At 36.5% G+C, this 9,931-nt stretch overlaps 1 protein-coding gene across 3 annotated transcripts in view; it reads left to right on the plus strand.

Annotated features, from left to right (window-relative positions):
• Positions 1–9,931, plus strand: part of RIMS2 (regulating synaptic membrane exocytosis 2) — a 409,515-nt gene that overhangs the window by 226,046 nt on the left and 173,538 nt on the right. For all 3 annotated transcript variants that reach the window (XM_009323095.1, XM_009323094.1, XM_009323096.1), the window contains 2 exons: positions 3,317–3,473; positions 7,453–7,569. In XM_009323095.1, coding sequence (XP_009321370.1) covers positions 3,317–3,473; positions 7,453–7,569 — 274 coding nt within the window. The remainder of the gene's footprint in view (positions 1–3,316; positions 3,474–7,452; positions 7,570–9,931) is intronic.

Genomic DNA, 9,931 nt, shown 5'->3' on the forward strand with positions numbered 1-9,931 from the left:
GTCCTGCCAGGAGCCTGCTCCAGCACAGGCTTCCCATGGAGTCACAGCCTCCCTTCAGGCATCCACCTGCTCCGGTGTGGGGTCCTCCACGGGCTGCAGGTGGATATCTGCTCCACCGTGGACCTCCATGGGCTGCAGGGGGACAGCCTGCCTTACCATGGTCTTCACCATGGGCTGCAGGGGAATCTCTGCTCTGGTGCCTGGAGCACCTCCTCCCCTCCTTCTTCACTGACTTTGGTGTCTGCAGAGCTGTTTCTCTCACACATTCTTACTCCTCTCTCTGCTGCTCTGCCACAGGTTGTTTTTTTTTCCTTCTTAAATATGTTATCAGAGAGGTGCTGTGATCTTCCTGGAGATAATTTTCTATTTTCCCCAAGGTATCAACTTGGCTTTTAAAGATTAAAACATTTCTGCCACTTTAAGAGTATCTTTAGAAATTTGTTTATTTCTTGTTGCTCTTTACAATACTTTTCAAATAATATAATCAGCAAAAATAACTGATAAGCCATTTTCCAGATTTTTCATTTTTTTACTGAAAATATTAAACATTGTCAGAATAAGTTGTTCACTGTGAAATTAGAAAAGATGTGGTTTGCATTGTAAGGATGCTCTTTGTAATTAATCACCTATTGTCATAGTAAAAAACCAAGCCTTTCTAAATTATCCCAATTTCAATTGGGCTTCTCTGCAGAAAATATGGATTTGGGGTATTGTTTTATTTCAGTATATGGTGTGATATCATAGCATAATAACTGCTGGTTGTTTCAGTACATTTCTTACTCTGTACACAATGCCTTTTAATCAGTTCAGTGAAACACATATCTTGTTGTCTTAGTGATATATATCATAAATTAAAATCGGTACAATATAAAAAATAACACTTAAGAATAGAGAAAATAACTTCAAGTCTATCCAAAAACAGACTGCAGAGCTCTCACATGTGGTCTTAACTCTCAGAATTGCTCTTTTGATCTCTGGGGTAGCAGGTAGTGGCCTACAAAGCTCCTCACAGGTCTCTTGTATTCCCTTGGTTGCCTGTTTCTTACCTGTAGAATTTTTCTTTCGGTGACATCTTGACCAGAGTCTTCAAAGAACCTGCAGAATGATCCTCTTCATTTTTCTGCCTCTCTGTGCTCTGCAGTGCAATTTCACCTTCCAGGCAAATTAAAATAAATATCTTGTATGTCCTTTCCCTGCTTTCTCTAGAAATGCTGGTTTTATCAATAAGGAGTAGGTCTCTGTGCATTAGTTTTGTATTGAGGATAGTATTTGTTTAGTGTATAAAACTGGCAAATATGTCATGGACTTGGTTAATTAAGAAATTTGTTCTTGCTTTTGACATTTTTTATTTTAACATTATTGAGCTTTCAGCTGTTACTTTAGCTCTTTCTCTTTTGGTTAAAGAATTGGAGAATTGCAGTGTCTATTGATTTCCAGACTGGCTTGCAAAAACTTTATTCAGACATCTATACTTTACTGGTTAGTGAACAACACCCTGTTTCAAACACAGATAAAATTCCCCCTGTCTCTCCTTTGGTGATTTCACCCAGAACTGTGTTCCACTGGTCCTTATATGCTTTATCAGTGTGTATGCTAATAAGTGTACTTCATACACAGGATAAAAGTCTGTGGTTCATTACTGACTCTCAGCTGAGACTACACATAACATGACTTGATTGCTTTGAAGTGAGGAGAGAGTATTTGATCCTCAACATTATGTTAATGTAATGTAATGATGATGTGCTATTTTTCCTCTTTATGTATACACACACACACACACACACAGAGCAGCTTACACCTAAACATAGGAGGAAGTTATTTATGAATTAGAGTGGTTCATAAGTCATAAGTCATGAGTCACCATCCCTGGAAGTATTTAAAAGACGTGTAGATGAGGCGCTTAGGGCCATGGTTTAGTGGGCATGGTGGTGTTGGGTTGACGGTTGAACTCGATGGTCTTAGAGGTCTTTTCCAACCTTAACGATTCTATGATTCTGTATATATCCTATATGGTCCTAAGGCCATACAATGAATATGAATACTCAGTTGGAAGTATTGAACATTCTTGGAACCATAAAATGGACTGAATTAATGAGGTTTTGCTTAGGTGCTTACCGAACATTTTCCAGGAAGAAAACTATGAGCAATCTAGAGTAGAAGACCAAATACTCGGACTCTCAGAAGATTCTGATGGGAAAAGAATTACAGTTTTATGAACCAGAATTTTTCCAGTGCCAGCTGGATCTCTATAAATATTCTTTACTTGGTTACTGTCTTCAGAACAAAAAGTCAGTTACATCAGTTGTTGTAGCCACCAGGAACTGTCTGAAAAGCTATTTCTGCAAAACATTATCATCAGATTAAGATTTGCAATTCTTCTATTTCTTATCATCGTATATTAATTTGATTCTTACAAAATTTGTGGAAACTTCTTTGAAATTGCTGTGTATCTGGCATCTTTTTTTCACAGAGAGTATTGTACCCTGGGACAGTGAATACAACTTTTTCAATTAGATGCAGACAGTCACTTTAATACATCCAGTTTTTTAAAAAGATTTTTCTTAAAAGCCTACACAAAATGTCCACGTGGTAGCCTTTTAAGCTATTGTAACTGGGAAGGCTTTTGCTTAGACCACTTATGCCTTCTATTGTTCTAATTCAAGATTAGGTCCAGGATGTAAGCAGGTGTCTGCGTGGCCTTAGCTCATATATTTGTGAAGGAATCATGTTGTTTAAGTTCAGAACCATGAGTGAAATCTGATGTCATTGTTACTTCAATTGTTTCTCAAATACAAGTCTTTCTTGAAACCGAACTCTGTATTTAACCCCATAGTAGTTTCCTATCCCAAACTTTTAAACTGAACTTTGGATTAGTTTTTAATTGTGGACATTTCTGTTTGAAGTATATTATACACAATAGTTACAATACAATTTTAATTAAAAATGCAACAATTAATTTTGTATGTTATTCTAAGGAAAAAAGTCAGTTTTATTAGTTTTATTATTAATGCATCATACTGACCACACATAAATGGTAAATTTGGATATTTTGATTATTATAAATCTCCAGTTTGGTGCATGGCAATTCATTTCTATACTTTTAAAGTATAACTATAGGAACTATAGCTGTACTTAAATTAAGCATAACAACAGGAATCAACTTTACATGTGTATTTTTTATTACAAAACCAAGAAGACGACATTATAACATTCTTGATCAAATTCCATCTTTTATCATGCTTCTAAGTACTACAGATATGGTAGGAAATTAAAAAGTGCAATTTCAGATTCATTGAATATTTGCATTTCTTTTTAGATTATCGACATAATGGGAGAGATCTTCAAAGTTCAACGTTATCAGTGCCAGAACAAGTTATGTCATCTAATCATTGCTCTCGATCAGGGTCCCCTCACCGTGGAGATAGTATAGGACGGACTAGATCGTGGTCTCCCAGTGTCCCTCCCCCACAAAGGTAAACTGTTATTTAACTATGCAGGTATATAAATTTAAGTGGTATTGATCCTGTAACAATACTGGAAAGAATCTCCAGACTTTCAAAATGGCAATGAATTAGTTAGATCTTATGAAATTATGTAAAGCCAATAATGTTTTTTCTTACATTATACTGATGTGCAAAAATTCACCTAATTTTGTCTTATTTTTTATCAAAAATCAGTACATTCCAATCTAAGGACAGAAAAATATTTCTCCAGATTTTCATTTTCAAGAGCTATTTAGGAGGTGCCATGTTTTATAGCACGTGATGGTTTGACATTTTCTTAGTGTTCATTTGGCAGTGGCTGTTTCCAACCCTTTTGTCTGTGTAGAATTAAGGTTCTGGGAGAGCCATAGTTCCTGCCCGTAGAAGCTTGCTTTCTACTATTTTTTTCAAACTTTTAAAGCATCAAGAATAAATTGACACACATACAATTTTATACTGAAAAATGTCAACTCCTGATCTTAGAAGGCCTCTGACAACTATTTATCTTGTGAAACACAGATCAGAACATTTCTTCCGAAAGCTAGCCATTTTGGATAATTACTACTACTTAATTGAATATACTGTTTAAGCCAGAATTAAGAATCTTCCTGCATGGATGAGCTTCTTAAGAGGAAGCAGAAGGATAGATGTAAAGGGGAATGAAGCCTGTTTTCCAGCATTTTTGTCACTGTCTACGAATAGGTTTCCAGCTGGTGTAATTCAGCTGGAATAAAAGGGGAAGTTATTTTCTTTGCCCATAATGTTCCCATTTAATACTGAAGATCTGGTATCCAATATTTCCTGTCAGGTACATGTGTCTATCCCTTTCTTCTACAGCCATTCTGATTCTCTTGTGTTCTGCTTTCTTTTCTGTTATCTTTGTTCTTTTTGTTAGCTTAAAATTCTCTTGACTTCATATTCTCTTACTTAAGTGTTTACTTACCATTTCCTCTAACAGATACAGACTAAATGATATCCTTTTGCATTAGTGTATTAGGATCCCAAATTATCCCATATCATCACAGACAGCTAACAGGCAGAAACTGTAAGTTTCTACTCGAAATCTAAAACCATATGTAAACACAGCCTGACTTTAAATGAGACATAAACAGTAGACACAGAGGGGCCTATTCTGATTTCTACTATACTGATTTCAGTCTAAGTAATTGCCTATGCTAAATCTCCTGGGGTTGTTTGTCTTGGATATAGACATAAATGTGAGGAAAATCTCTTTCTGTATGTGTGTTTGTGTTTTTGTGTGTGCATGCATGCTGTGTGCATTTTGGGCAGAACTTTTACCCAAGCTAGTAATTAACACTCGTCTAACACCATTGAAAAACCCTCTTTTCATTTTCCTGTAGTTTTGCATTTCCTTACTTGTATGAAACGTTTCTTGTTTCCTGACTTTCCCAAAACTAAATTTTTAAATATAACTTTGAACTTACAGAGAACAATGTTTCAGCTGTTTCCTACAATGTCACAATCAAATTCATTATCTATGTAATATTTCCGTGCCCACACACCAAAACATTTCTTTGAGGACTTGTTGAGCCCAGAGAATTGGGTTGCCAGAACCTGAGAGCTTGTAGAAAAGAAGCATAATCCTTGGGTTACAGAAATGTCTTTTTTAATTCTAATGACAATCCAGGTGTACCCGGCAAAGCTATAAGCATTATTGTGTGCTGCTATAGACATGTTCTAACTGCAGTAAGCATGCTGCACACCCAGAGATCTCCCAATTACTGACTGATGCCTCTGCAGGCAGGAGCTCTTGGGCTGTAGAAGTGCAAGTTGCTGTTATATCTTAGCAGCCACTTTGCAGTCCTCAGTCCTTCTACTGGATTTTGTTAATAAACTCCACCAAAGCCACATTGCATAGTAGCTGACAAGAAATTGTTACTGCTCTTGTAATGTTTTCAGCTAATATATTTAATGGACTGTTATTCTCTCTGTAGATAAGAATGGAGTGTAGACTGTGGCAGGCACTGAACAACATCATGTTTAGCTTTATCTAAGACAGTGCATTTGAAAAAGCAAGATGAAGGTGACTATAGAAAGTGGCTAGGCTGAAATGGTGTGGTAAATCTAGTAGGATGCTCATTATTCTCTACCATCACCACCTGCAATTACACCTTTTCACATGCTTACCTATTATCTGGTTTCTCCGTACATGTTCTGTCAACTGCAAGAAAGTTCCAAAGGAGTGAAGACATATGTTGTGAAAGCAACTTTTCTTACAGAACAAGTTTCATTGGAGAAAGTATGTCATTTTCTGTTAAACAGTAAATCTGGCTGACAAAGGCATCCTTAGCAGAGTGAAACAGAACTGAAATAGTACACTTGAAGTAGAAGAAATACAGTTGTGTAGGATGTTAAAAAGCAGCATGAAGTCACAATCTGATATAACACAGAAATTTAAAGAAGAAATTATATATTTAGAACAGTAAGTCAATAACACAATCTTATTGAAAGTGATTTGAGCAGACAGGATGGTACCGAGTTTTCAGGACTGAAGTCCTGAGTTTAGGCAGGCGTTTTGCTTGTGCGGGCAGACAGTAAAGGTCAGATCTTTGGGAAGTTTTGCAAAGAAATGACAGCTTGAGAAAGCTTAAATATTTAAGTCAAAAGAAGAGATGAGTAAAATAAGACGATAATACTATAGACAGAAAAAAACCCAAGGTTTTTTTTTTTTTTTAAACCTGAACGAAAAGAGAGACCCTGAGGAAAAGGGTCAGACAGAAACTAGAATTCAGAAAGGAGGAATGAGAATTGGTTGTTGGTAAAAGTAAAAAAGTTAACAAAGAACAGCAGAGGAGCCCTGTCAATGTCTGTTTTAGAGTACAAATATACATTAAAGAGTCAAATGGCAGGGTAAAGGCTGGATTTTCTATCATTTTGGTATAAATAAGGGTGTTAAAACACGTACAGAGAAGAAGTTGCAGGAAAGAGTTGTAGAGTAGAAGGTAGAAGAATTATACTCACTCTTAATATGGCAAATATAAAGTTTACTAGCCAGAGTAAACTTTATATTTGGCTTCATGAAAGCCAGAGCGGAGAAATGCTTTATGAGAAATGAAGTAGAGCTGAAGGCAAAAGTTTATGTGTAGTGCAACATCTTCACAGCACTTATATGCAGAAATAAACAACAGTATGACAGCAGCAGTGAAGGATACACATACAGGTTAACACTAATCAGGGACTGGCAAATGACAAATAATAAGGATGACAAGTACCAAAAAGGCAGACAAAGTGACAAGGAAGGACACAGGAACTAAACTGGGATAAAAGTGAAAAAAAAAAAAAAAAATGAGGCCCACATTAGGGAAGGCTGCAGGAAAGGACAGGAGGCAGAAGAATTTATTGGTCTAAAATTTGAATTTGTGTGGAGGGAAGCATACCTAATTAAACAGTCCTGTCTTTTTTCAGATTCTATTCTAGTGAGATTACAGAATAAGCTTTCCAGTGCAAAACAAGCATCTGTTGTTTAATTTAGATGACAATTTTCAGCAGACTGCACTCTACCGTAACAGCCAGAAGTCCTCATTGTGTCTTACTACAGTTTACATCTTTATAACACAGCCAAACTCAAGAGCTCATGGAAAATTCTTTACCGTGTATGTTTCAGCTAGAAAGGAAATTTTCCTTGAAGGTCCTAGTCTGGAAAGACTAATGAAATTTTGTCTAAAATTAACCTTTTTAATTAAAATAAAAAATGTTATCCTCTCATTTCCAGAACAAACAAACATTGAAACAAAAGAAAAAAAACCCTCTCTCTAGCATGGACTTAGCACCTTTTCCTGTAGGAGAAAATTTTTTTTACCATGAGATTTCAAATTATGTGAGAGTACAAAAGACAGGTCAGCTAACACATCTCTACCATCATGTTTGCTAGTAATTGTCTGTACAAACCAGTGAGGGGATATGGTCCAGGTGGACCCAGAACTCAGAATCTGATGTCTTTTATCCTTAGTCGGAATGTGGATCAGGGACCACGAGGGACTCGATCTACTCCTGTGCATTACAATACCCTGAACCGAATGGATAGACACCGTGTTATAGATGACCACTACTCCCCGGACAGAGAGAGGTAAATATCTGACTGGAATTAGAAACAGCTGTAGCCTACACTCATCAACGTGAATTACTTCAGCATGGTAGCTCACTAAAGTAAATATCAAAATTACTTACCTAATCCCACAGATGAACATTTCCCTACTCATTTATCCACTGGTTACATGATATACATTAAAAAATATATCGTGCACACAAGGCTGACAAAACTGTCAAGTCAGTTTATCTTTGCCAAGAGGGAGTCTGAAAAATCTATGAGAAATTGTACAATATAAAAGACAAAGAGCTTAGTTGTCCTTTTTTATAAAAATATTTTTATGTACTCTATTAATAAATTCTTTAAGTGCTAAATATATTCAAAACAATCTAACAGTAGATTTGGTCAATTTTGCTGCTGAATAAAGAGGCATAAAAATGGATAATTTCAGCTCAGTATAAATATAATGCTCCCATTGGATACAGTGCAATTCACAGACATAACGAAAGTATATTCTAGCACTGTGTTTGTCTTTTCTCAACTTTATGAGCCTTTTTTTTGGGGGGGAGGGGGGGAAGGTTATGGAAATGTGTGTTAGAATGAAATAAGGGTCTTTGTGTTTAGAGGCACATCTTACCATGACTAATGTTTTGCCTAATGGAACTTCCCAAAGGGTGAGCAGAGCTGTAGCAACCTCTATGAATTTTGATTATGTAAAAAAGAATTGCAGGCAATAGTTGGCTAATGAGGTTAATTTTGCTGAATTAATTGTGGTAGTGCCTTTGTGACATTAAAAAAAAATATTGATAAGATCTTTCCCACCTCATTGTCCGCAGGTCAGAAAATTAAAAGAAAAAACATTTTTTACCTTTAATTTTGAAAATCTTCCAGCTTCTTATACACCAAGTTGAAAACCCGCACATTATAATCAGAGAGGCACGATTGCTAGATGTTGTCCCATTTAATAATTGCATATAGCAAGGAGTAATACAGATATATTTTGTAATCTTATTGAGTGCTGTGTGACTAGTATTTGAAGTTAATACTTTTACAGATGATTATTACAGGTTATTCCTCAAGTGACATCAAAGCACATAATTGGTGTTGCTAACTGTAATACAAAGAATTTAAGGAATCAGTGGCTTTTTGTTAGCAATATTGAACAGAAAAGGTGAATGTGTCTCAAAAGAACATTAATATGATGGTCAATGATTGTAAGGAATAGAAGACAAAATTCTTCAGAAAAAGAAATTATAATTAGCTAAGTTAGAAAAAAGAGTACGAAAAGAAAAAAAAAGCATGTCTATTCAAGTGATTTGTAATTGACTTGGGCCAAAAAAAGTCAAATGGGCGAAAAAATTAAGATATTAAAAAGCAATCATGTATTTATTATCCAGAATGTTAACTGTATTCATAACATGTAATAGATCATAGGTGAACCTCTTTTTTGCATTAAACTATTTAATATTTCTATTTAAGTTATAGAAAAGAATGCTATTTAGTTGGCTCATGAGGCTATCTGATTTTCATACAGAAGGCAATAACTTAAGGATTCTGAGTTGTTTCCTTAGAAGAAAAGAACAGAATGCTTTTGGGATAATATTATGTTGCTTTTTAGACCACTCATCCTTGAAATAGGATCTAAACTTGTCCTTAGAGCCTGTATATGCCTTATGGAATGCTCCTGGGTTTACTGTGCGAGTTTGCTTGCTGCCTCCCAGATAAATGCACAGCAGTGAAAGGTGACTTGAAGTACAGCACCGCAATCTTTCCCCATCACTTCAATCAAATAACCCCTACTTGACTGGTTTGGCTTAGAGAAAGATAATTGGGTTTTTAGAATATGTCAGCAAAACGATGTCAGAAAGTTGTTGGTGATGAGATTATTGAATTTTCACATGACTGTTCTAGATGAATAGGTATTTGCTTTTTAGGTGTGCTCTGACTCTCTGAACACAGGTTTATATGCTAGCGAACATGAAATGATAGAATTCTCGATTCTCGGTGAAGTAAGGAGGGGCAGCAGCAAAACCGCAACCATGGACTTCTGGAGGGCGGACTTTGGCCTGTTCAGGACACTGGTTGAGAGAGTCCCTTGGGAGACAGTCCTGAAGGGCAAAGGGGTCCAGGAAGGCTGGACGTTCTTCAAGAAGGAAGTCTTAAAGGCGCAGGAGCAGGCTGTCCCCTTATGCCATAAGAAGAACAGGCGGGGAAGACGACCAGCCTGGCTGGATGGGGAGCTTTTGCTGGGACTCAGGAAAAAAAGGAGAGTTTACCACTTGTGGAAGAAGGGGCAGGCAACTCAAGAAGAGTACAGGGATCTTGTTAGGTCGTGCAGAGAGGGAATGAGAAAGGCAAAAGCCCAGCTAGAACGCAATCTCGCCACTGTCGTTAGAGACAA

Source organism: Pygoscelis adeliae, unplaced genomic scaffold, assembly GCF_000699105.1.
Source record: "Pygoscelis adeliae isolate BGI_AS28 unplaced genomic scaffold, ASM69910v1 Scaffold174, whole genome shotgun sequence".
Lineage (NCBI taxonomy): Eukaryota > Metazoa > Chordata > Aves > Sphenisciformes > Spheniscidae > Pygoscelis > Pygoscelis adeliae.